Below are 27,459 nucleotides of genomic sequence, written 5' to 3' on the forward strand. Positions count from 1 at the left end.
CTACATGACCTTCCTGCTGATACTGATCTGTGTGTAAACATGTCCCCATTAGAGGACTGTCCCTTCAAGGACAAATGCTGGGTAGACTCAGCTCTTATCACAGGGCTCACAGACACAGAAAAGATGCTCAGTAAATGTTGGTGGAATTGAATAGAACTGAATTTCTACCAGCATCCACTTGACACTTGAAATTGATGGACAGGTGATACCCTGTTAGGGCTGTGGTGTGTATAATCTCTACAATGCCTCCCGGGGAGCTGGGCAGATAGACAAGGAGGTTTAGTCCCAGCGGGGGTGGAGGGAGGAGGGGCACAAGGTCAGACTCTTAGAAAGAATTAATAATATCCAAGGAATTCTCACGGAACAGTAGGGGGGAATAAAGATTCTTCAAAGACGCCCTAATGGCAAATTTTCTGGATTTTCCAGCTAATTTGAAGGTACCTACTTGGAACATTTTCTTGTCAGAAAAGATTTTAAAATACATTCATTCAGTGTGACATGATAATTGGGCCTGGCTGCCTGATGAATGCCTTTTATCTATTCCTGAGCTATTGTTCCCTGGGATCGAGCTGATGGGCTGGAACGGGCACTTTGTTAAATGCACAAACAGAGCTACTTGCAACAGTTCTGGCTACTGATGCAATGGGGGTCTCAGAAAGATTCCTGGGGGCTCATCACGAGAAGGTGTCAGAGAAGGAACTTCAGAGATGAGAGAAGGCAACTTCCTCACTGTTCACCTGGGGGACTGAGGCCCAGGGAGGGGCAGGGCGTGCTGGGATCACACAATGTGAACGTGGCCGAGATGTGGACCTGGTGTCCTGGCCCAGAGCCAGGCCTCTCTCCCCTGCCTTCAAGGCTTCTGTGGAAAGAGGCCAGGCAATGGACAGTGTACGCTGGTGCAGAGCCACTCACACCCCCTCTTGATCCTCTGCCCAGCACCCGGAGAACACGCTTGTCTCATGCAAGGGCATGGCTGCCAGAGCAGGATGCATTTCTGACAGCTGACTTTTCGCAGCTATACAAGGCGTTATCAAATCAGCTATTTTTATAGGCTCCCTTTCCCTTTCTCCTTCTTTTATCTTTTCTTTATTTTAATGCCTTTGTTTTCTCGAAGGCAAATTTCCAGGCCTGGCCATCTGATAACCATTGCAAAGACTCCATGAGTCTTTATCACGCTTTCTATGAAAGAAGGACTTACTTGGCCTTATTATTTATCTTTACATGATATTTTGGGTTATCTTGATTTTTTTATTGAAATTCCTGTAGCATTTTGTTTTAACTAGTATCTGTTTTGGGGTATCTCAGAGCCTCCATATGTTAACACATTGTTTACAAAACTGTGGCTTGGGTTTTCTGCTTTGTCAAGGCAGAAAACTATTTTACTCTAAAAACTCAGTGTTATCTGATCTGCCTTTCATTAACATTTGAGGAATAAAACAGTTCCATCGAGAGTATGACGTTGACATTTCCATTGTTTTTCTTAGAAAACACCACAATGTTAGTCATCCCTCAAGGGACTTCATTTTCTACAGATGATAACTAAGGTCCGGGCTAGGTGTGCATGTGTGTTGGTGTTTAGATGTGTTGGTGTCACGTGTCTGTTCTCATGCTTGTGTCTGGGAGTCTCAGTATGTAGTTATGTCACTGTACACGTGACTGTGTTTGTCTGCCAACGTGTCACTGGCTGTGTGTACGTCTAGAGTGATGGTGTGTGAGCGTGTGTGTACAGATGATTCCGTGTGGATCTGAATGTATGTGGATAAGTGCATTGTGTGTCTCTGTGTTTTATGGCCACGTGACATCTATGTTCATGAATGTACGTTTTTATGGACATGTACTGATACATATATACATAGGTGCTATGTGTGTGATGAGTCGTGTGTTTGTGTTCATGTGTCTGACTGTAGGCACATGTGTGGGGATGTCTTTGTCCGAGTTTTTTACTTGAGTGTTTGCAGGAGGGAAGGCTCAGATTTGTGTTCAGAACCTTCTATATACATGTACACAGTACCCTCTAGTGGGCATGAGAAGAAAGCATCCCAAACAAAACAAAAAAAAAGGAGGTGGGGGGGGCGAGCAGGATCCAAATCACCTCCAATTCCAGACTGGTCCATGGCCACATACGGGGCAAAGTTTCCAGGATGGACCTTGAGAGGGCGGGAAAAGCCAGCCACCCACTGCACAGGGAACTCTGTGCAGGGTCCCGCCCTCAGTGTGGGGGTCCAGCTTCACAGTGTGGGGGTGAAAGGGCTCATTCTCTGGGGGGGAGGCAAGATCACTGAGCTTGGTGGGTCAGTGGGCCAGGAGGGAGGCAGCCTGCACACAATCCAGCCACAACGGGGAGGGACCTTACTGAGAGCTCACAGTCACTGGGGCTCCGCAGTCTCCATTGCCCTGGCCAGGCCCACGCCGAGTCCCAGTGTTCTGGAAACAGGAACCCTTCACCTGTGATGCTCTGAGCTTCCTCTTGCTGTTGTAACACAGCAGTGCAACCTTAGCAACTTAAACTAACACATCCATTACGGTAGAGCTCTGGAGATCAGAAGACTAGCATGGCTGCTCAGGACTGCATCCTCTGGAGGCTCCGGGGAGAATCTGTTTCCTCCCCTTTTCCAGCTCCTGAAGGCACCTGCATTCCTGGCCCACGGCCCACCTTCCCAACAAAGCAATTATGAATGATCCTTTGTATGTTCTGCGGGATTTGGTGGGCTGATATTTTGTTGAAGGGGAATCTCTATTCATGAGGAATGTTGGACTACAGTCTTTTCTTTTATTGGAATGTCTTTGTCCGCTTTCGGTATCAGGGAAATGTTGGCCTTTAAAAATGACTAGAAGCGTGTCCTCCTCTTCTCTTTTCTATGAGAGTCTGTGTAGAATTGGTGTTATTTCTTCCTTAGATAACTTGGTATTAGAATTCACCAGGGAAGCCATCTGAGTCTGGAGTTTCCTTTGTTGGGAGGTTTTCAATGATGAATTCAATTTGTTTAACAGACCCAGGGCTATTCTTGTTATCTATTTCTTCCTGAGTGAAGCTTTGGTAGTTTGTGTCTTCCAAGGAATTTGTCTATTTCCTCAGAGTTATTAACTGTATTGTGATAAAGCTGAGGAGAAGTCAGTGCTGAAATAACTAACCCATGAATGAACGACTCGCCTAAGGAGACCATTGCAGACAAAGAGCAGAAATTCTGGGTTAGGAAATAATGTGAAATTCATGAAAAACTTTATGCTTTTTTGAAATGAGTCAGTTTATTAAAAGGTACAATTATGCACAAAGATGCAAAGCAAAGTCATCAAAACTTGGAAACCACATAAATGTCAAAGAAAGTTAATATGGTATAGTCACTAAATGGAATATGTATTTTTAATTTAAATTCTTTTTTAAAATTGATTTGAGAGAGAGGAAGGGGAGAGAGAGAAAGAAACGTTGATTTGCTGTTCTACATATTGATGCGTTCATTAGTTGATTCTTGTATGTGTCCTGTTGGGGGAGCAAACCCACAACCTTGGCATATCGGGACAATGCTCCAATCCACTGACCCACCTGGCCAGGGCTAGAGTATATATTATAGAGTATTACTTAAACACTCCGAAAATATGCATAGCAACATCTAAAAAGAAGTACACCAAAATGTTAATACTGATTATTTGTTGAGGTTCTGAATCTACAGAGACCTTTTTTCTTCCTTTTCCTATCCTCCAAATTTGCTATGTAGTATTTTTAAATATATTTTTATTCATTTCAGAAACAAAGGGCGAGGGGGAGAGAGAGAAACATCAATGATGAGAGAGACTCATTGATTAGCTGCCTCCTGCATGCCCCTGCTAGGGATCAAGCCCACAACCTGGACTGTGCCCTCACTGGGGATCAAATTGTGACCTCCTGGTTCATAGGTCGAAGCTCAACCACTAAGCTACACTGGACAGGGAATATATATTTTTTAAACTATATTTTTATTGATTTTTTTAGGGAGAGAAGAAAAGAGAAGGAGAAAAGATAGAAACATCCATTATCGAGAAACATCAATGGGCTGCCTCCCGCACACCCCCTTCTGGGGATTGAGCCCACAACCCGGGCATATGCCCTGACTGGGAATTGAACCTCTTGGTGCATGGGACAACGCTCAGTCCACTGAGCCACGCCAGCTGGGCTATATATTTTTGAATGGAATGAAAACTGTTAAGAGAAACAACATTTCCTCCCACTTCTAGTGAGGCATAACTAGACTTCCTATCAAACTCAGGGCCTGACACAAAGTAGTCCCCCGGTAAATGCAGTAAAGGACCAAGACCAGCGATCTGAAGGTCCCTCTGTCCTGGGGCCTTGGCTGCTGCCTGCATGGCTGCTTCTCCTGCTGCTGTCACCATCACCACCACCAATCTGTGCCCAGGCCCCAGCCCTGGCTGCCCTCTTGGGGTCCTTCAGCACCCTGGACCACCCTAAATGTAGTGTGTGTGCCTATCAAGTGGCCAGGCTCACTGCCCACCATCCCCGAGGGGCTGAGCCCGCGTACACATGCTCTGCCACGAGCGTATCTCCTCTGCTCACATATACGCTCCATTATCTCATTAGACTTCACTTACAAAACACAAGTTCAAAGGAGAAATTATGAAGCATTTCAAAACAATGACAGCAAAACATAAAACCAAATGCTCCGAGCAACAACACAGACTGCATATCTATAAAAACAGCCTGGTAGGAACACAGTGGCCCAGGCAGCAGAGGCTGCAGGTGGAGTGGTGTCCCTTACAAGTCAGGATGGGTGACAGGGCAGACGCAGTAGCTGATGTATGTTGAACACCATACGTACCAAAAGCATACACACTCCCCCTCCCCATATTACAACATGACATATGTTGTAGAAAGTAATAGGAAATAAAACACCATGAGGACAGAGAACATTTCTTGGTTCTGTTTATAGCTGTATCCTCAGAGCCCATCCTGGTGACTGGCACTTAGTGGATAACCAATAAATATTTAGTAAATATAATTATAGAGTATTATCTGTACTTTCTCATTAGCATATAATTCCTACACATCCTTCAAAATCCTCTTCAAAATGCTCCCTCTTCTAGGAAGCCTTCTGCAATTTTTCTAGAATTGGTGATTTCTCCTATACTTTTACTGTACACCCTTCTATTTTAGCACCGAGCTGAAGCATGAGATTATAAGACAGCACCTTACACAAATCCTCAGGGTTTAACATTTTTTCCTTAGGAATTTTGTTAACTATCAAAAATCCTAACCCCGTCAACTAGGACAGAATAAAACTTTCTATGTCATTTTCTAAGAAGTATTTTGTCTATTACTCATCCTTCCCTCCCTTTTAAACAAATGCTTTTATTTTAGTAGTAACACGTTTCTGCTTCCTTTTTTCAAGAATAAACTTTAATTTTGGAATAAATCTGCATGCAGAAGGAAGTTGTACAGATACTACAGAGATCTTGGTACGCCACGATGAAGTAAACTCCAGACTTTATTTGGATTTCTCAGCCTCCCCATCCTCAGAGGGCAGGGACCATGTGAGTCTTACTCACCACTTGGATCCCAGCATTTAGCACTGAGCCTGGGAGTTAGTGAACTCCTAGTAGATGTGTGATAAGTGAGTGAGTGAGTGAGTGAGTGAGTGAGTGAGTGAGCAAGATCCAGGCAGAGAGCACTGGGCTGTCACACACACAGCCAAACCTTCGAGTGGCCCAGTTTCCCACATTTCTCACCAGCTGCCAGGCCATCACATCAGATGCAGGTTTTCAAATAGAAGAGAGAAGTTGAATGATTAAAGCTAAACAAAGCAGTGGGCTGAGCCCATTCATCTTGAGGCAAGCTGCTTCCCACTCCACCCCGCCTGGCCCCGGAGCCGCGCAGCCGGGCCTGGCCTGCAGCCAACCCTCAGTGTCCAAAACGTGCACCTAGTCAGGAATGTGGGGCCAGAGACTTTGGGAGGAGGTCACCCATCACTTCCCACCTTGGGTGGCCAAGGGACATGGCTCTCCTTCCCAGGTCCACCCCACGTACAGCCAACATGCCCAGCAGTGGAAAGAAGGCAAGGTGAAAGATCCCGCACCTGACACCTACTGGCAGCTCTGCTAGTTCTCAGTCTTCTCATCCCCAGACACCCCACCCCACCCCAGCATTCCCTCCCCTCTGCTGCCTCACCTGTTTGCAGATTATTGCAAGTCAGATGCAGAGGGTGTTACACCTTTTTACAGAGGTGGAAACTGAGGCTCATCATTCCCCTCCCCTCTGGCTCCTGGCTGGGATCTATTGTGCCTGCCTCTCAAACAGCGTTTATTGAATGCTCATCTGGGAGAGGACGCGTTTCCAGGCGAGTGTCCTCTGGGATGCTTTCACTGCTAAAGACCTTGGATTGGAAACCACTGGCCTACTCTACCCTCTCGGCTTTGCAGACGAACAGCTGCTGCCCAGAGAGGACAAGCAACACATCCAAGGACACCTGAGGAGCAAACTTTAACAGAGAGCTGCTCTCTGACCAGACACCCTCACCCTGATGGATCTCCGGACTGTTCCCCTCCAGCCTGACCTTAGCGGAAAGCAGAGAAAACATGGCACGAGGACAAAAGCGGGATAAGCTTTGACGGAGAGGAGAGGAGAGGCGTGAAGGGGATCCAGGCAGTCGGTGCCTCTCGGAGGGTACCAGGAGGAGGCGGCCGGGCACACTGGGCACAGCGCGGAGGGTCTGGGGCAGGGGCTGGGTGGGAGCTGCGTGGGCCCGCAAGAGAGGGCAGATCCCTTTACTGCTTCAAATCACCTGCAGATGCTGCCCAGCTGGCACAAACCCCATAGTCCCTCAGTCATCTGAGCTCTTGCCACCCACTCTGCCCTCCTCCTGCCTCCAGGCCTTGACTCCAGTGGAAGAGAGAGGGAAAGAACGAGAGAAACATCGATGTGAAAGAAACACACCCATTGGTAGTCTCCTGCAGGAACTCTTACCCAGGGCCCAGGCCCTGGAGGAATTGCAGCCAAGGTACGTGCCCTTGACTAGAATCAAACCCGGGACCCTTTCGCCAAACTGGCTAGGGCTTGTCATTGATGTTTCTATCTCTCTCTCCCTCTCCCTTCCTCTCCGAAATCAATAAAATACATTAAACAAACAAAATAACATGAGCATGCAGGGGTAATGGATGAAAATAAGCTGAAAGTTTATAAAACAGCAAAGTGAATCCATGCACACTCCTGGAAAATGGGCAAAAGCGCGTCAAGTTATCCAAAAGTTTACAAAATGCCCCATTGGAGAAACTAAACGTTGCCAATACAGTCAGTCTTTCATGTTCATGTTTTACATATCACAAATTCAACCTATCATAGATCAAAAAAATATTCAGGGGGGAAAAATCCCAGAAAGTTCCAAAAAGAAAAACGTGAATTTGCCACATGCAGAGCACTATGCTGATTCCACATGAATGAAGTGGTGTATATGTATACTCTGCTGTAGCCTATAACCAAATACTATGCCATTTTAATGAGAGACTTGAGAATCTTTGGACTTTGGTATCCTTGGGGTCTGGAACCGATCCCCCATGGATACTGAGACATTGTCTATACTAGAAAAAACAGAGACAGAATATTCATTGTCTTTATTATCTACTAGAGGCCCGGCGCATGACATTCGTGCACTGGAGGGGGGTGGTCCCTCAGCCCGGCCTGCGCCCTCTCGCAGTCTAGGAGCCCTGGGGGGATGTCTGTGGGGAGCAGGCCTAAGCCAGCAGTCAGGCATCCTTAGTGCTGCTGTGGAGGTGGGAGAGGCTCCTGCCCCCGCTGCTGCACTCACCAGCCGTGAGCCCAGCTCAGGACTTCTGGCTGAGGCGCTCCCTCTGTGAGAGTGCACTGACCACCAGGGGGAAGCTTCTGCATTGAGCATCTGCCCCCCGGTGGTCAGTGTGCGTCATAGCGACCGGTCATTCCACCGTTAGGTCTATTTGCATATTAGCCTTTTATTATATAGGATTGCTGCATAACAGATTGTCCCAAAATTTAGCACCTTTAAACAAGTTTCTGAAGGCAAGGATGCCATGAAGGGTTTAGCTGATTGGTCCTGGCTCAGAGCCTCTCATGGGATTGTTATCAAGCTGCCCACCAGGGCTGCAGCCCCCTGAAGGCTTGCCTGGGGCTGGAGGATCCATTTCCAAGTGCACTCGTGGGCAGGTTGGCAGCATGGAAGGAGGTCTCAGTTCCTCCCGAGTGGGCCTCTCCAAAGCTCACATGGCAGCTTTCTTCCCAGAGCAGGAGATCAGAGAGGAAGGCCCAAGACAGAAGCCTCCGTCTTTCATAGTCTAATCGCAATGTGACGTACCACCGTCACTCCTGCCATCTGCTGTCACACAGGCGAACCTCCTGGTACAATGCGGGAGGAGACCACAACATGTGGGTGTGAATACTAGGAGTCAGAGTGTTGGGGGCCATCTTGGAGCCTGGTTATAACGTTGTGTTTTTTTTACCAAATTGTCATTTAGACCAAATTAAGATTAACATGTTTTTAGCCCAGTTGCCTTCAGCCAGATGACAGATGGCTTTGGAACCCAAACAGAAACACGGATGAGGGCATCCTCTTGTTTCCTCTATGTGGTGAGCTGAATAATGGTTCCCAAAGTAAGTCAGGTCCTAATTCCCAGAACCTGCATAATTTTGTCTGGAAAAGGCATCTCTGCAGCTGTGATTAAGTTAAAGATTTAAACTGGGGGGATTATCCTGGGTTATCTAGGTGGACCCTAAATGCAACCAGGGGCACCCCGATCAAGGAAGCAGGTACTACACTCCTGGCTTCGAGGATGGAGGAAAGGACCATGAACCAAGGAAGGCAAGAAAAGCAGCTCTAGAAACTGAAAGAGCAAAGAAATGAGTCCTCCCCTAGAACCTCAGGAGGGCGTCCGGCCCCGCTGAAACCCTGATTTGGCCAAGGAAACTGATTTCCAACTTCTACTTCCAGAGCTGTAATAGAATAAATGTGTGTTGTTTCAAACCACAAGTTCGTGGTGTGCCACAGCACATGGGGGGGAGGGAGAGACTTTCACACTTCGCTGCTCTGTGAAGCAGATAATGGTGATGATGATTCTAAGAAGGTATTGATTAAACAGGGTTTGCCAATGCTGTCGGGTGAATAAACAGCCCCTCCCATCCCACAGTCACTGAGATGGCTTTAGTGGAGTGCGAGCTGAGATTCTGGCCTTGGTCAGCGGGAGGATTGTTCTGGCCCCTCATTACCCCTCCTCTTGGTTTTCTTTTTGCTTGAAAATAAGATTAAATTATCTATTTCCCCTCTCTAGGTGTTGAAAGTCAGGAAGCCTGTTAAATAAACATCCATGTGCAAAGCACTGGTGTGTTTCCAGCAGGCAGTAACTGCACCTCCAAGGCCACAGATGTCGTGGGGTTCTATTCCTGCCCTGCCCTGCCCTGCCCTGCCCTGCCTTGCCAGGCTCTCTCTTCCTGTCCTGGGGCAAGCCCCTGTCCCTCTCTGATTCAGTGTCCTGTCCTGTATATTCAGGGTAACAATAATAGTATTAATTCATATTCTTCCTGCCACAGTGGCACCCCCTTTGGCTCAAGTCATAAATGACAACGCAGGACTCATTTTTAGCTGAAAAGCACTCGGACTATCATATAGATGCTTTAACATAAAATGATCACCTTTCAGTTTGTAGGCAGCCAAAGTCTGGGCCCCCGAGAGCCCACCTCCACCCTGGCCTCCAGCCCCTGCCCTAGGACCCCTAAAATCTCCCATGACTCAGTGTCTAAAGGAGTAATGCCTAGCTCAGCAGGGAAATGCGAGGACCAGGTACAGAAAAATTAGAGCCAGGCTCTACGCTCACTAGTCACTGCTGGCTTTCCTTTAGTCAGTGTTTTGAATAGCACTACTGGCCTGGTCTGGGCCCCTCCATAGGTGCAAGCACTCCCCAGGGTTGATACCGGCTCTCTGGGGAGCCTCTCCCACGCTTTACACACCAGAGCCTCGGCTCATGGAAGAACTAGGAGTGCAACTGGGGATGAAGACATCGCCCGCCAGAGACCTGTGATCTGTCCGTTCACCAGCCTTTCTAGCAGGTCATCTGGTTCAAGAACTTGGCCCTGGGAGGACAGACCTGGCCAGCTGACATCTAGACCCCGTGAAGGAGTCTCACTGGACAAGGGGAAGCCACATTCCTTGGTTCCTGCCCTTAAGTCATTTTACACTGCCCTTCCTCGGGGACATTCCCAGACCTCTCAGCCCAGGCCCAGAGCTAGGAAGAACCCAGAGCCAGAGACGCCTGGTGCTGCCTCAAGGGGTCACCAGGGGGAGGGGGGGCGCAGCAAGCAGCTCCCTTTCACTGGGCTTCACATTGGCCTTCTCTGTAAGATGTCACTGGGGTCTGTGATCTAGCGCAATCCCCTCACCGTGCGGACAGTTAGGCCCAGAAGACACACAGGGAGGCAGGCTGCCTGGGATCCAGGCCTCTGGTCTCCCGGCCTGGAGATCTGCCCACTACACCTCATGTCCTCTCTCCTCTGTGGGTCCACCCTCTCTGGCGTGCAGGTACGTCAGTCTGTTCTGGGAAGGAAGGTTCCATGATCCATTATCCATGTGAACAGATGTGCAATGGGAAGCACCTTTCACCAATTTCACCAACCTGCAGCTGATAACCAGGATGCAGCCTATCTGAAAAGATTGTTCACACACCGCACTGATACCAGGGGGACAATAAACAAGACTGTGCCACATGTGGTTTCTCCTCATGGACGCTAGTTCAAGGCCTCTCTGGGTCTCTGTCTCCCCATCTGTAAAATGGCAGTGTTGGGCCGGAACTCTGAGGCCCCCTTGCTCCCTGATCTGTGCCTGATTCTGTAAGGCCAGGGCTCAGCCATCGTGGGATTCCTCTCAGGGAGGGGCTGCCTCCTGCATGGCCCCTCATGGCAAGATCTTTGGAACCAGATATGCAGAGGAGAGACTCGGCCCGGGCCAGTCCCCTCCGGTAGCTTGCCTCGAGCTGAAGAGTGTGGCATTCAGGGCCAAGCTTTGCAATTCCAGCTGTGCCACTTGTGAGTGAATCATTTTCTCTCTCTGACCCTCAGTGTCTTTTTCTGTCAACTGAAGATAAACAGCATCTGGCGAGAACACTTTGCCTTTTTGTCTCATCACTCCTCTATCCTGCTAACTGAAATGTGGACGTGGCAGCTGCCGTTCTGGGCCACGGACACGATGTCCATTGCTCAGCATAACCAAATGGCGAACAGGAAAGGATGTGTATCCTACACAGTTACCTGCCCGGACTGCTTACCTCTGGGCTTCTTTTACTTATCGGGAGAAATCAACCACGGTTTTGTGTAAGCCACCTTTACTGGAGTCTGCCACTCGGAGCGAAGCCGAATCCTCACTCACTGCCATGGGATCCGATGACATTAAATGGTTCTCATCTAACCAAGTCACCCTCCTGCCTCGATGTCCTTCTGTACCACCTCAGGATAGCATTGAAACTCCTCAGCAGGACATGTAAGGCCCTTCATGATCTGTACCCCTCCTACTGCTCTAGCCTTGGCTTTCTCACTGCTCCCCAACCTGCCATCCTACCCCGGGCACCAGCCAGCAGGAGTTACTCACAACTCCCCAGGCCCACAAGCCCCTTCGCACCTCTGGCCATTTGCACACTCAACTCTGTCTTCCAAAAGTGCCATTTCTGCCCCAGCCCTTTTCAGCTTCCAAGATTCAGCTCAAGTGTCACCTCCCGCAGGAAGCTGCCCTGACCTTCCCAGGCTTTGTCTTGTTCTGTTTCCTGTTTCTCTCTGCTCTCTTGGCACCATGGGGCTTTTCCATGCTGTGTGAGAGAAACACACCAGTGTCCACGTCCGTCTGCCTCTCCAGTGAGTGAGCGGCCTGAGGACAGGGGTGCTGTCCCATTCACCGCTGCGCTGCCAGGGCCTCCGCTGCAGGGTCATGAGCAACAGGAACTGAGTGGGGGGAGGGATGATGGATGGCAGTCGCCGGCTAATGTGGGAGCTGCTGGGCCTCGGCAAAGGGCTGTGCCTAGGACACTGATGGCGAACCTATGACACGCGTGTCAGAGGTGACACGCGAACTCATTTTTTTGGTTGATTTTTCTTTGTGAAATGGCATTTAAATATATAAAGTAAATATCAAAATTACAAGTCTTTGTTTTACTATGGTTGCAAAGATCCAAAAATTTCTTATTTATTTATTTTTATTGCTTAAAGTATTACAAAAGGTATTACATATGTATCCATTTTATCCCCCCGCCCTAGACAGTCCCCTAGCCTCAAAAATTTTTATATGTGACACGGCACCAGAGTTAAGTTAGGGTTTTTCAAAATGCTGGCATGCCGAGCTCAAAAGGCGTGGGCCTAGGAAGTAGTCGTTGAATCAAAAAGGACTGACTGGAGACAGAGGTGAAAGACAAGGGCATCCGGAGCCACTGTTCCCCTACTCTGGTCAGCAAGGAGTCGGAGACTGCTGGATGCAAGGGGCCCTTGTGCGTTCGTTGGCAAATCCGCACGGTGTGTCATTAACGGTGGGCAGCATTTCAGGCTCGCTCAATCAGCAAATGTGCCACGATACACTTGGCCGCTGCCAACACCTTGTACTTCAACCGTTGCCTCATAATGGCCCATAACCAGAAATGATAACGGGATGGGAAAGTCAATTGACTGGTTTTCTCACAGAGCATGCGTTCGGGGTCCAAAGTTTATGGCCCAACGACTCTGCTCGCAATGAACAGTATTTACCACCTTTACTACAACTTTCTGTGGCCCTGAGCCCCTGTTGGCCCTTTTGTCCATCTCAGTCCCCTCCTTTTCAGTGGGGGAGACCGAGGCCCAGGGGGAGGAGGCTGCCCAAGGTCACACAGTGAGGCTGGAGCAAGGACCAGGGCCCAGGCTCTGACACCTCGCCCTCTGCCCTTTGTACCACCCCTGCCTGGTTCCGTGACTGCCGTCCAATAATTAACTGTGGATTTAGATAAAGACACTGAGCCCAGTTATGAGGGTCACAAAGCGACAGATCCATTACAGAGCCTTTGAACCAGGAGGACATATCCTATTGATTTGGCAACATAATCTTGTCTTCTTCTTCTTTTTTACTTATTATAACAAGCTTAAATATAAACAAGAAATAAAGAGGATATAACAAATTGTCTGTGCCCATTAGCAGCCGGCTTAAGTGCTTACCAATACTTGTTTTTCTTGGTGATATAGCTTGGAATGGTCTTTCCCCCAGGAAACTACAGGAGACGCTCACTCCAACCAGAATGAAATTTTCAAGTTGCAAACTGGATCATGTCCGCCTCGACTCCTTCTTAGACCAGGGGTGGGCAAACTTTCTGACTCGAGGGCCACAATGGGTTCTTAAACTGGACCAGAGGCCGGAACAAAAGCATGGATGGAGTGTTTGTGTGAACTAATATAAATTCAAAGTAAACATCATTACGTAAAAGGGTACGGTCTTTTTTTTTTTTTTTTTTAGTTTTATTCATTTCAAACGGGCCGGATCCGGCCCGCGGGCCGTAGTTTGCCCACGGCTGCCTTAGACACTCTAGGGCAGTGGTTCTCAACCTTGGCTGCACATTAGAATCACCTGGGAATCTTTTTAAAATCCTGACTTCTGGGCCTCATCCTCCGGAAATTCTGTTTCTTTGTTACTAATGTTGTGGCCGTGCCCCATAACAAAGAAAGGGAATTTCTTGCATTCGTTTTGTTTGGGTCAATCTTGTCGTTGTCCTCTGAGCTCCTCCAGGGTGAGACCATGTGAGATCAGATATTTCCAGCTGTAGCGCCACGGCACACTGGTATGCCACAAGAATTTTTAAAACATGCCATACCTGCTATTTAGTCAGGGGCATTGACTTCGTTTCCCTTAGATTGTCAAATAATGAAATGATAACAGTCAACGTAACAATAGCCATCTGGTGTGAATGAATTAAAATTATATGTGTGTTTTTTTGCCAGATTGGCCAAAAAATAGAATATGTAACTTGGTGTGCTGCAGAATTTTAGAAATTGGTTTGTGTGTGCCATGAGTTGAAAAGGTTGCAAATCGCTGTGTTAGATTCATCCCGGGTGCTGGCTCAGGAGCCAGACTCCTTACTTCGGCCTCCACAGCCCTGCATGGTCTGATCCCTGCCCATGCCTCCAGCCTCTTCCAGAGCCGTTCACCCCTTCACGCTCCCTGCCTCTGACCTGCTTGTCTTCTCCCAGTTCCTTGAATGCATTTTGACCCCTCCCACCTCAAGGCCTGTGAAGATGCCTGCCCTTTTCACCTGTACCTTTCCTGCCTCTTTATTTAGTCGATCCTTGCTCGTCCTTCAGCTCTCGTCCTTTACCCTTGCCACTCAAAGCATGGTCTTGGCACTAGCAGGATTGGCATCACTGGGGAACTTGTTAGAAATGCAGAATATAAGGCATTCCTAGTTAAGAAGGTTTAACAAGGTCCCCAGAATATGTAGGATGCTATGCTGACCAGTTCTGACTCAAAAATAGGATTGGGGTGGAGGTGGGGGCAGGAGGGGTGCTGTATTCAGAAGAAAGGAATGCTGGGTAAACAGAAGACACGATGTCCACCATAGTTATGGCATTTCTACACACGGAATACTGTTGACCATCTGGCCTGCTCCAGGGGCCATAAACTCAAGTGCCTATAAAAAGCTATAAATGAATTAATCATTGTATTTGTTAGCTGTAGCAAATTATCACAAATTTATCATCTTACAGTTCTGGGGGCTCAGAAGTCTGAAACGTGTCTCACTGGGCTGAGATGAAGGTGTTGGCAGGGATGCGTTTCTTCAGAAAGGCTGGGGGAATTTTGTATCCTTGCCTTTTCCAGCTGCTTGCATTTGGTGGCTGGTGGCTACATCGCTGCAACCTCTGCTTCTGTCTTTGCATCTCCTCCTCTGATGTTGACATTCTTGTGTCTCTTTAACAAGGACCCTAGTCATTACATTGGGCTCAATCCAGATAATCTCCCCACCTCCAGGTCCTTGACGGCAGATGCCACTCGCTGCCACACACTCTGCCTCCACGCCAGGGTTAGATGGGTGCTTCTGTGAGAGCCTTGGTTGCAGTCTGAACTCAGACACCCATCCCCTGTGTGACCTTGGGCAAGTCCCTTTCCCCTTCTGGGGCTCAGTCTCTTCAACTGTACGCTGAGGTGCAGACGGAAGGAAAGAGCAAGGAAGCCAGGCAGGCAGAAGGGAGGACGAGCTGTGGAAAATACTCAGGTCTGGTTTGGTTTGACAACATTCAGATTTTTGTGTTCACAGAGTGTAAACTTTACTTAGAGGTGCACTTAGGAGAAAAAGAGGGGGAATAGGGGATACCTTGGTTTGCTTTTGATAAACATCTTTATTTTAAAAATTTCCATTCCCTGTAATTCCCTCAGTGTCCTGAGCCAGGCTTCCCTGTTCAGGTCAAATGCCGAGAACAGAGGCACCTGTTACGCTCAGTGCAGAATAAACAAACACCCAGTGCAGCTCGAATGTCTTTTTGTTTAGAATCTGTCTGTTCCGTTCATTACCTCAGAGCCTGGAATCTTCTCCAGTAACTTCCTAGACATATAAGGCTCCAAAATGCTTAAGGCCAGAAATAGCTCCTCTTCCCCCACCAAGCCAGTGTAAATACACTGGGTGACATTCCTTGCTGACAATGACCTGACTGTGGCTTGTGTTATCTCACCGTTTCCCCTTCACCTTCAATCCTTTTAGTCCAAACACTCACAGTGGCTCCAGGCCCAAGATCCGTTACCAAGGCCTGGATCTTTGTTTGACAACCAGAAAACTGAATCCAAAACAATCCTGAAAAATAGTTAACCCCTCTGCAAAAATAATTTGTGGATTTCCCCCTCAGCCTCTGCACATTCATCCTTGTCTCCAAACCATAAAGGTCAAGCATCGTGGAAAGTTTTAGTCTTTTAATTTTTTTGATGCTTTTACAAATGTCTTGTGACAGGATTACTGTGGTGAGGTCTGATGCCAGCCATGGCTTAGGAAGTGTCCAGGCTGGGCATGCTGAATGGAATCTAGAGATAGCCAAAGCATTCACTGGGTAGGTCTGTTTCTGAAAACTGTCTATGTTGGAGTCATGGAATACTCAAAAACCACTCAGGCTGGTGATTCCCAAATATGGTTGCACATCAGAAGCATGTAGGAAGTTAAAAGAATTTCTGGGCCCCAACCAACCTATAATAATTTAGAATCTTGGAAGGTGAGACTCAAGGAGATTTTTTTTTTTAAGCTCCTCAGGCAATTCTGATGCTCAGCTAAGTCTAGTTCACTCCTTATCTGGTACTCCCCTCTATAAGATTTTGCCAAATGGTTGTCTATTCCCCTTGTATTCCTCCAGAGGTAGGGGCTCACTGCCTTTCAAGGCGCTCCCTCCCTTCCGTCCTTAGCTAATTGTGCTTTGTCAGCAGTTCTTCCTCCGCCCTCCGTAACTTCCCCTCACTGGTCTGGCTTTGCCTTCTAGGACCCTGCAGACCACATCTGCTTTCACCCTTCAGAGATTTGGAAGGTATAACCTTGTCCCTTGAGTTCTAAGGAGTGGACACCCCCAATTTCTCCAGCTGCTCCTTACAGAACACAGCCTCCAACCTTTCCTCATGGTGACCACTTCCTGTCTGCCACTGGCCTCTCTCACCTGCCACAGCTTTCAAATTCGGTCTGACCAAATGAAGACGCTTGCTTTGTCATGGACTCACTGCCTTTGCCCAGGCCTGTTAATGATTGATCAAATAGTCATTGAGTCAGTCCACCATGGAGTGCCTTGCCAAGTGCCCATGGAGTTCTAGGCTGGCCTTGTGCTGTGGGGGAGGGAGAAGGGGCTTTGCAAGGGCTACAGGATTGCCAGGAAACTGGAGCACAGATATGGCAGGATGCAAGATGCAGTGCTTTTAGTGAAGAACTAAACTTTGCAGCAAGGACTGGGAACATCCTAAGGATAACATGGTAACATGGTAACAAAAGATTCCATAGAGATGTTGCTTAAGAAACGACTATGTGAAACAGGTTCAATCAAGAGACTGTGAACAATATGGGGAGATAGGCCTTTAATACAGAGAATCAGGGGCTCACAGAGTTGCTGAAGGGCCAGAGGGAGAGCAGACGTTAGGTAGCCCTTCAGGACCAACTCCCGGAACAAGATGGACCTGGCCCACTAGCCTCATTACTATCTGAGGCCACCTGGGGTTATTTAGGTCAAAGACACACCCTGAAGCCAGATTCAAAGAGCAGGTAGCTGGAGTGGAGCTGCAGCCACAGATGCAGCTGGATGCCGAGGAAGGGACAGGAGCGCTAATGCAGACAATCCTCACATTCCTGCCACCATGCTAGTGATGTCCCGATGGGGCAGGACTCTACACCCCACCTTCCACATCTGGCAGGGGTGCTGCTAATCCGCAGCAGTGAGTTCACATCCAGAACTCGTGCTGCAAACAAGGCCGGGAAACTGAGCTCCTAGCTTCCCAACCTCTCCAACCAGGAGGAAGGTGCAGTGGCCGCGGAGTGAGTGAGAAGTGCGTGTTCAGGATATCCATCTGCGCACCTTATATGACAACAAGATGCAGACAAGCTAGATGTCCATCAACAGTCCTCCCTAGCATGGAATTCAACGCCACCTTGGAGACCTTGGAGAGGATGATGTCATCTTGTAATTAATTAGTGAAATGAGAAAAGGTTCATAAGAAATCCCTAAATTTTTTTTTTTAAAAAAGCATGTGGCAAAATAGAAGTCACTGTATGATTTTATTTCAACTAAAAGAATTTTTGAAAAATGCAGGGGGGAGGGGTAATACCATAAGATTATTGACACTTTTGTGTGAAAGGATGGAAGGTAATTTCCCCCCTTCACCTTCTTCTGTTTTCCAAGCTTTCTACAGTGTGCATATATTCATTTATCCTCTTAGGACAAAAAAAACCCAAAACAATGCATTTTTAAAAAATGCACAAATAAAATCTTCACAGAACTGGGAAAAAGAGCAGAGAAAGCGGAGACAGAAATTAGTGAACCAAAGTAAAAAACACAGACGGGAGGCACATACTAGTAAGAGGGTAAGGAGAGGTTCAAGGATGGCAGCCTAACTAGGTGCACCGTGCGGGAGGGGAAAATGCAAAATATAATTGGGGTGCAGTCACAGATGGCTGTGACCTGGGGGAGGCCTGCCCCTTTCTGGTCTTTGTTTCTGCTCCCAAACCAGCGCCTTTGGGCCCCGCTCTGAGCCGCACTGCGAGGAGGGCCGCCCGGGTGGCGGGCGGGGGCTGGGCCAGTCCGCCGGAAACCGCAACCCGGGGCCTTGGGACCGATGATTCGCGGCGCCCCGGGCGCAGGCGGAGCCTCATTGGCCGCTGAGCCTCTGGGCTGCGCGGGGGCGGGGCCTGTGGCGAACCCCAGGCCGGAGGCAGGACAACCCGGGAGAGCCCCAACCCGCGCCTGAGCGTGAGCCCGAACCTGCGGCAGGTAACAAGGTCCCTTCTCCCGGGCGGCCTCAGCTCCCGTCACCGTGATGGGAGCTTCCTCATTTGGCCTCGGCTTACCCATCGGGGGGCGTCTTTCCTCCTGGCGTGCGCTGTGGACCTATCCACGCTTTCCAACCCTCTCCCGCGCCCAGGTCCCAGGTCCCAGGTCCCCAGGTGGCACCTGAGGGCACTGAAGACGCAGCCCCCCCCCCCCCCCCTCCCCGCAAGCATCTCGGATTAGCTGGGTCTCCGTGCTCCTGCCCACTAGACCCAATCCAGAGGAGGGCCCCTCACTGTACCGTAGGGGAAAGCCCCTTCCGTGCAGAAGGGGTGAGGTGGGCGCCACCTGGTCCGGCTCGATGACCCAGAAGGTCTGGTCCTCGGGACAGGGGGCACTAATACAGGAACCGAAGAAACTGCCCGTAGGCAGGAGGAAACACAAAGCTAGGGCTGTGGGAAGCCCGGCTGAGGCTCCTATTCTTACTTGCTGTGTATCCTGGGTGAGCCCCTGAACCTCTCTGATCCCCAGCCTTCTTCCAGAATGGGGTCAGCATCTGCTCTGACCACCCCAGGGCTGCCAGGAGATTCTCTGAGTTAACTGCTGAGAAGATGGCCTGCAAACTGCAACACCTGGTGCACCAGCGATCTTCCTGAATGCAAATGGTGGTGCCTGGCAGCCCCCATACAGGCAGGCCCCTGGAGTAGGAACGGTTTTGGCTTGGCATAAAAGATTTCCCAACCTTGGCCTGTGACCACTTCTCTCACCAGTTTAGCCCTTCCACCCCCACCCCATGGATGGGTGGCTCCTCCTCACACCCATTCCGGTACACCCCTCCCTTCTCAGACCCAGGCCTGTTGGACCCAGGCTGCTCCTGCATGGGGCAGAGCCCTGAGCAGAGTGGAACCTGAGTGCACCCCTAACAGGTCTGCTAGCTCAATAACCCGCCCCCCCCCGCCCCCCCAAGGGAGGGCTTTCCTGGGCAGCGTTGATTTGTATGGAGCTGAGGAGCTGGTTGAGGTGTTTTTCTGGATGAGTTCTTTGCTCCTCTCCATGCCCAGTGGCAGAGGGTAGGGGTATGGGGTTGGGGAGTAGGGCAAGTTCAATAACTTTTTGCTGTTGGATGGGACAAGACTCCACTGAGAGAGTCAAGGTAGAGGGATTGGTCCTGGCTGGAGAGTGACTGCTTCAGTGAACCTAGGAACTTTATACACCATTTACATTTCATTGAATACATTTTATATACTGTTTAAGTTTTGCAGCTGCTGTTTTAATCAAATCTACACTGTTTTCAGAGTTGTAGGCAAGAAATTAACAGGTCCTTTTTCCCAGCTGCTGCTGGACTTGCTGCACCCCTGGCAAGCTGAGACCCGAACCTCAGGCCTGTTTCTGAGGGTGCTGCCAGCTCTGATGTCCTGGGTGGAGAGTGGCAGGCTTTTGTATGCACAACCCCACTGAACAAAGCCCCCTGGGGCATTCTACACGGGAGGCAACTGAGGCAAGGAGGTGAAGTGAAGCAAGCCTGTCTCTAAGAGAACAGTCTGTCTCTGAGTCTCTTTGGTTTCTACTCCGTTCTTAGGTCAATTAGATGGCCTTTGTGGAAATGTATGTAGCAAGCATAAGCCCAGGCAGCAGGGCCAGGCAATGAACCAAACAGGGAAAAAAAAATGAGCTGATGTTTTATTGGGGAGAGGCAGACAATAAACATACACGCATGTAAAGCTACTATTTGGCACGTCAGCCGGAGAAAAAGAAAGCATGGTATGGGGATAGAGAGTGCTAGGGGTGGGGAAAGCTGCAGTTTATACAGGGTGGTCACGGAAGGCCTTGCTGAGAAGGTGACATTTGAGGGGAGGGAGTAAGACGAAGGACAGGTGGGACACGATAGAGTTGGACCAGATTGTTCTTCAGGGCCGTTGTTCGCCTTGCAATCCATGCTTTTTGAGGTGACAGCCCTTATGCTAGAATCCTGGGACGTCTGGGATGGTGGGCCTTTGGGGGACCTCCTGGGCCCCTTTCACCTGTTCACCCTGGTTCCTCCTGTCCCTCTCCAGAGTAGTCAGCATGCTGCGCTTCCTGGTGCCCCGGCTGCTCTGCCTCCGAGGCAGGACTGCCCCGTACTCCTCAGCAGCAGCCCTTCCTAGCCCCATCCAGAACCCAGACATTCGCTACAGCCAGCTATTCATCAACAACGAGTGGCAAGATGCAGTCAGCAAGAAGACCTTCCCAACAGTCAACCCCTCTACGGGAGAGGTCATCGGCCATGTGGCCGAAGGGGACCGAGCCGATGTGGATCGGGCAGTGAAAGCAGCTCGCGAGGCCTTCCGCCTGGGGTCTCCATGGCGCCGGATGGATGCCTCTGAGCGGGGCCGGCTGCTGAACCGCCTGGCTGACCTAGTGGAGCGGGATCGTGTCTACTTGGCCTCACTGGAGACCTTGGACAACGGGAAGCCTTTCCAGGAGTCTTACGTCTTGGACCTGGATGAGGTCATCAAGGTGTACCGGTACTTTGCCGGCTGGGCTGACAAGTGGCACGGCAAGACCATCCCCATGGACGGTGAGCATTTCTGCTTCACCCGGCATGAGCCCGTGGGTGTCTGTGGCCAGATAATCCCGTGGAACTTCCCCTTGGCCATGCAGGGCTGGAAACTCGCCCCGGCACTTGCCACTGGCAACACCGTGGTCATGAAGGTTGCAGAGCAGACCCCCCTTTCTGCCCTGTACTTGGCCTCCCTCATCAAGGAGGCAGGCTTCCCCCCTGGGGTGGTGAACATCATCACAGGCTATGGCCCAACAGCAGGAGCGGCCGTGGCCCAGCACATGGATATTGACAAAGTTGCTTTTACTGGCTCGACCGAGGTGGGCCACCTGATCCAGAAGGCAGCTGGAGATTCCAACCTCAAGAGAGTCACCTTAGAGCTGGGCGGGAAGAGCCCCAGCATCGTGTTGGCGGACGCTGACCTGGGCCACGCCGTGGAGCAGTGCCACGAAGCCCTCTTCTTCAACATGGGCCAGTGCTGCTGTGCAGGGTCCCGGACCTTCGTCGAAGAATCCATCTATGATGAGTTTCTTGAGAGAACAGTGGAGAAAGCTAAGCAGAGGAAAGTTGGGAACCCCTTTGAGCTGGACACCCAGCAGGGGCCCCAGGTGGACAAGGAGCAGTTTGAGCGGATCCTGGGCTACATCCGGGTTGGCCAGAAGGAGGGGGCAAAACTTCTCTGCGGTGGGGAGCGTTTTGGGGAGCGGGGTTTCTTCATCAAGCCCACCGTCTTTGGTGGTGTGCAAGATGACATGAGGATTGCCAAGGAGGAGATCTTTGGGCCTGTGCAGCCCCTGTTCAAATTCAAGAAAATTGAGGAGGTGATCGAGAGGGCCAACAACACCAGGTACGGCTTGGCTGCCGCTGTGTTCACACGGGACCTAGACAAGGCCATGTACTTCACACAGGCACTCCAAGCGGGGACGGTGTGGGTAAACACCTACAACATTGTCACTTGCCACACGCCGTTTGGAGGCTTTAAGGAGTCCGGTAATGGGAGGGAGCTGGGGGAGGACGGGCTTAAGGCCTACACAGAGGTGAAGACAGTCACCATCAAGGTTCCACAGAAGAATTCGTAAGAACGTCCACCCTGAAGACCCAGCTCCAGTCCAAGAATTCCACCACCGTCTACCCAGTGGTCGCCAACAACTTTTTCGTCATGGACCCCCTCTGTTTGCTCCAAATGAACATTTAGAACCTCAACAAATGAAATAATTAGAATCAGAGCTGCTCTGGTTAAAGCAGGGATGGGACTGGGCTCAGAGTCCTGTCCACCTGCGCCCCAACCCCAGCCGCCTTGGAGGCCCTGTGCTGCTTCCATGAAACCGTAAGAACCCCTGGAAGATAGAAAAACTAAAAACCACTGATCTGGACCTTAGTTCTTCCTGCTGACCCAGGGCTTTCTAATAGTTAACCTGCGGGCTTAGTGGGTGGGCTCCCCTCAGACATGGGATTAGAAGGCATTGGGAGTTTTGATAGGGGTCAGATTTTGGCCCCATTCTTCATTGACTTAACCTAAAAATCAGGGGTGCTTTTCCTTTTCTAAGTACCAGTTTTTTACTATTTTGCTTGCTTGGCCTTCATTTTCCTTAATTTGAGGGAAGGAACGGGCAAAGAATGAATGTACATAAGCGTTCCTTTAAAATAAATGAAAACAACCCAAATGTCCATCAGCTACTGAGTGAATAAGCAAAATGTTTCCATGGAATAGCCCTTGTACTTTTCAGCCATAAAAAGGAGTGAAGTACTGGCACACGCTGCAGCATGGATAACCCTTGAAAACATGCTGAGTGAAAGGACATACAAGGCCACATAGAGTATGTTGCCATTTAGATGAAACACCCAGAATAGGCAAATCCATAGAGACAGAAAGCGGTTTAGTGGTTGCGAGGGGGTGGGGGAGGGGGAATGGGGAGCAACTGCTAATGGGTATGAGAATTTCCAGGGGAGGTTTTAAAATATTGTGGAATTGGATAGTGGTGATGGTTGCACAACTTTGTGAATATACTAAAAAGCCCTGAATTGCATACTTTGAAAGGGTGAATTTAATGTGAATTTATTTCAATTAGAAGTTAAATAAACTCATACCTTCCGTTTGCAAATACATGTTGTGTCCATATTTTCTTATTACTGAATGCTTTACAGAATGTTGGGGATGGAACAGACCCAGGTAGTCATCTAGTCAACCCCCAGCCCGGTACAGAAGTCCCTTCCACAGTATTTCGCGTTTTGTTTTCTCCTGGCTGGCTGGGTGACAAAGAGCAACTTTACGACCCACGGAAAAAAGCTCTGCTTTTGGAACAAGTCCATGTCAGATCTCATTTCAGGCCTTCCACTGGCACTGTCCCCCAACCTCTACCAAAACACACCGCACCTCAAGCCAAGCTCAATATCATGCCGTCCCGACATCCTGGGATTTCCAGAGGTTCAAACCTGGGAATTCAGTATGTTTACTGTTAGTCTTAATTCCCCAGCGGATGGGAGTAACTCCCAGCCAGCAGGCCCACGACGCCTGCACAGCACCAGCCCTCTCTCCCTGTCTTCCTCCTTTCTACCACGTTAATAACGAACCGCCCTACTTTAAGATCCACTCAGTCTAGTGAATGCACAACCCCCCCCGCCCCCCCCCCCCCGGCTCTTCACATCCTGTTGTCTCACCTAGGCTTCAAGATGATTTTGTTCAGTATCTGACCTTGGAGTTGACCTGAAACTGCTTTCTGTGGATTCTGAGTTTGTTTGGTTCCTTCATCTCTCCTTTCTAGGACCTGCTTTCTATGCCGTTTGTCTAAGGCTGGGGTGACCCTGACTGGCCCCCGAAGTGTACCTTTTATCTGCCTCTCTCAGAGCCTATTGGTACTTTGCATAGAAGTGAGAATTTCTCATGAAACAGGGAAACAGCAGTGAGTAGGTGGGTGAATGACTATCAAGCAGCATCCTAGTGTTTTAACAAATCCATTGCTCATTTGCTTCTCAGTACTTCTCAACCAAGAGAAACTTGGTCCAGGGTGACCCAGAATGGGGTGGGACTGGGAAAGGACAACCTTCTAGGGCTCTGATCCCTGAAATTCTGAGACTGAGGAGTCAGGTCATATTTCTAGTCGGCTCAGCCCCCCGTGGCTCCTCCGCACTCACGCCCACTGCTCTGGATGCAGGGCGCTCGGGCAGGGAGGTGGAACTGGGCATCATTTAATGCAGGCGCTGCCCACAGGATTTCACTTGGTTGTAGATGTTGTGATTTCGAGGCATCCACCCATCCCAACAACTTACACCGAGCTCTGCTCTTCCGGATGCTATGCCAGGCGCCTTTACAAGACACTGGGCCTCACACATCCTGTAAGATAGGCAGTGGGGTTACCACTTTTTTCAGATGAGGAAATGGAAGCTGAGAGGTTTAGCATGAACCGGCACGGGGTCAAACTGAGCCCTCGACTTCTAAGAGCCCCGCTTCTTTGCTGCATCCACCACAGCTGCTGCTCCGTCACAGCGACGCTGCTTCTCTTGAGCTGACCCCAGATGCCAGGCCAGTTAAGAACTTTGATTTGGTTTGGCTCTATTCTGGGTGTGAGGCTGACCTCTGGTGGCCACCTGGTTAATTTGTTCAGATCATTGGTTTACAAAAAAAAAAGGCTAAGTTTCTGGATCTAGGCAGGCTGTGGGACAGAGAATTGAATGAGGCGGTCCCTGCCCTGCAGGAGCACACAGTCTGGCAGGCAGACAATTACAGAACCGGTGACAAATGGAAGTACAGAGGCCATGAGATCACAGAAGGAAGAAATAGTAATAGGCATCCACAATACTTATCTCATGTACTACATCTAATTACCCTCAAGCACTTTTTTTTTCTGATTTTTTACTTTATTTTAAAAAAATATTTTTAGTTTTTTAATTGCAGTTGACATACAATCTTAGTTTCAGGTGTACTACATGATGATTAGACGTTTATATAACTTATGAAGTAATCTAATCCCCCTATAAGTCTAGTACACGTCTGACACCATACAGTTATTACAATACTAGAGGCCCAATGCATGAAATTCATGCATGGGTAGGGCCCCTAGGCCTGGCCCGTGATCAGGGATAATCTGTGGGGTGACCGGCAGGGTGATCAGGGACCCTCCCCCTGCCCCCCGCCCCATACCTGCCTTGGCTGCCTGCTTGCTAGCCCCACCCCCCGCCGCCACTGCAGCCACCAGTCGTTGCCTCCCTGTGGGGCGACCAGCAGGGCGATGGTGGGGGCGCCCAGCTGGTACCCGCCTTGGTTGGCCTGGGGCCTGCAGGCTGGGGGCAGCTTCTGCGCTGAGCATCTGCCCCCTGGTGGTCAGTGCATGTCATAGCAACCTGACATTCCACTGGTCATTCTGCCGTTCAGTAAATTTGCATATTAGCCTTTTATTATATAGGATTATTGATTATATTCCCTGTGCTGTACTTAATATCTCTATGATTATTTTGTAGCTACCAGTGTGTACATCTTAATCCATTCCCCCTTTTCACCCAGCCCTCCAATCCCCCTCCCATCTAGCAAACACCAATTTGTTCTCTGAGTTTGTTCCTGTTTTGTTCATTTATTTTGTTTTTTAGTTCCACATGTACATGAAATCATTTAGTATTTGTATTTTTCTATCTGACTTATTTCACTTAGCATAATAGCCTCCAGGTCCGTCCATGCTGTCACAGATGGCAGGATTTAATTCTTTTGTATGGTTAATATTACTTTGTATATATGCACCACATCTTCTTGTCTTTTCCTCTACTTATGTACACTTTGGTTGGTTCCATATCTTGGCTATTACAAATAATGCTGCAGTGAACACAGGTGTGCGTAGGTCTTTTCCAATTAGTGTTTTGGATTTCTTCATATAAATACCCCAAAGTGACACTGATGGGTCATATGGTAGTTCTATTTTTAATTTTTCCATAGTGGCTGCATCAATTGACAACCCCACCAACAGGGCACTAGGGTCCCCTTTTCTCCATGTCCTTATCAGGCACCTCTTAATATTCCACACTTGATAAATAACCATGGAACCCAGAGATGTTCAGATATTAAGTGGATCCAGGATGCAAACTCAGGTCTTCTCACTCTACTGCACAGTTCAGCCTCAGGGAAAGGCCTGGTGGGAGGGATAGGATCCTACTGGATGAGTAGGAGGTAACCGGGCAGAGAGGCGCAGGAAGGGTGTTCCTGGGAGAGGGAAGGGCATGAAGTTTTTGAAAAAGCATGGAGGGTTTGAAGAAATGGTGTGAGGAAGGAGAGGCAGGAAGGACAGGCATGGGAGGAGGCAGGAAGGACAGGCATGGGAGGAGGCAGGGGCTGGGTGGCGAAGGGGCTGTGGGTCCTGTGGGAAAATCCACGCGTTGTCTAGTGATGGGAAACCATGAGAGCTTTGAAAGGAAAGTGAAAGGGGCATATTTTGGTTTCTAAAGCTGTCTCTGTTTCAGTGGGAGGATAGGTTGAGGGGGCCACCTAAAGCTGACGGCCACTCAGGACAGTGCGCCCATGCCAGTGATGCTAACCTGAACCAGGTGTGGGAGCCAGGAGGAGACCCGTGTTGCTGACTGGGGTTCCAAGTGGGTGATGGTGTCAGCACTGCCACAGGGGACCTAGCTGCAGGAGCAGGTTTGGGGACAAGGTGGGGGGTTTATTCATTTCTTCAACATTTTTTATTGGGTGGACCCCTCAGCACCCAGGGAAGCCTGGTGCCTCGTAGGGGCTCTGCAGATGTGTGTGGTGGGTGGATTCATGAATGGAGAGAGGCTTCTGTTCCCTCCACCCACTCCCACTTCCTAGTAATAATGATTTTTACTCTTCCCTGTACAACCAGCCACTCCCTAATACCCGCCTGGCAGGGGGAGATGTAGGCATGAGGAAGAAGAGACGCAGATAACTGCTTCCTGTGCCACACACTTCTCAGCCCTGGCGGTGGCAGAGGCTGAACTCAGAGCCCGTCCTGACAAGAGGAGCTCACACTCCAGGGAGTGCAAGTACCAGCATCCAGTTCTGCCCTGTGTGATGAGTTCCTAAGTTCTGAATTCATTATTGCGCTGCAGACGCCAGGGCACTTTAGTTTCCCTTAATTAATTAAAATACCGCATAATAATCTTTCTCTGATTTAATGTTCCAGAGGCCCTGGTGAAGGCTGGGAGTGAGGAAATTCATTAGAGGAGACTGTTCACTGTCGATTGACTTGCTCATTCTTATTAATTTTACCTGCGTCATCCATCGCTGGGGGAGAGGCGAGGGTGATGTTTTCTTAAAAACATAGGATTAAATTCACCATGCAATCTGACCAAAAAAATTAATTTTGACTGAAAATCAGACTTTTTACATTTTAGGTGGGAAGTGGGTACATTTGGGATTGGACACTGGCTTTCAAACGATCTTCCTCGAGCCCAGTTATAACTTAGTTGACGACAGAGATCCAGGCTGCCTATTGCTTACAGCATCAAGTCCAACCTCCTATGGAGGCATTTAGGGGTGTGG

At 49.4% G+C, this 27,459-nt stretch overlaps 1 protein-coding gene across 2 annotated transcripts; it reads left to right on the forward strand.

Moving 5' to 3' along the window:
* Positions 1-18,307: 18,307 nt before the first annotated feature.
* On the forward strand, positions 18,308-23,079 carry ALDH1B1 (aldehyde dehydrogenase 1 family member B1). Of its 2 annotated transcripts, none has more exons than XM_059657410.1 (2): positions 18,308-18,439; positions 20,491-23,079. In XM_059657410.1, exon 2 carries the CDS (start codon positions 20,501-20,503, stop codon positions 22,052-22,054), a length of 1,554 nt encoding a protein of 517 aa, XP_059513393.1. In that variant the 5' UTR covers positions 18,308-18,439; positions 20,491-20,500; the 3' UTR covers positions 22,055-23,079. The 2 variants fall into 2 exon arrangements, with proteins under 2 accessions (XP_059513393.1, XP_059513394.1); XM_059657411.1 differs by having other exon boundaries at positions 18,345-18,447.
* The last annotated feature ends 4,380 nt before the right edge of the window (positions 23,080-27,459 follow it).

Source organism: Myotis daubentonii, chromosome 11 (assembly GCF_963259705.1).
Source record: "Myotis daubentonii chromosome 11, mMyoDau2.1, whole genome shotgun sequence".
NCBI classification, from domain to species: Eukaryota; Metazoa; Chordata; class Mammalia; order Chiroptera; family Vespertilionidae; genus Myotis; species Myotis daubentonii.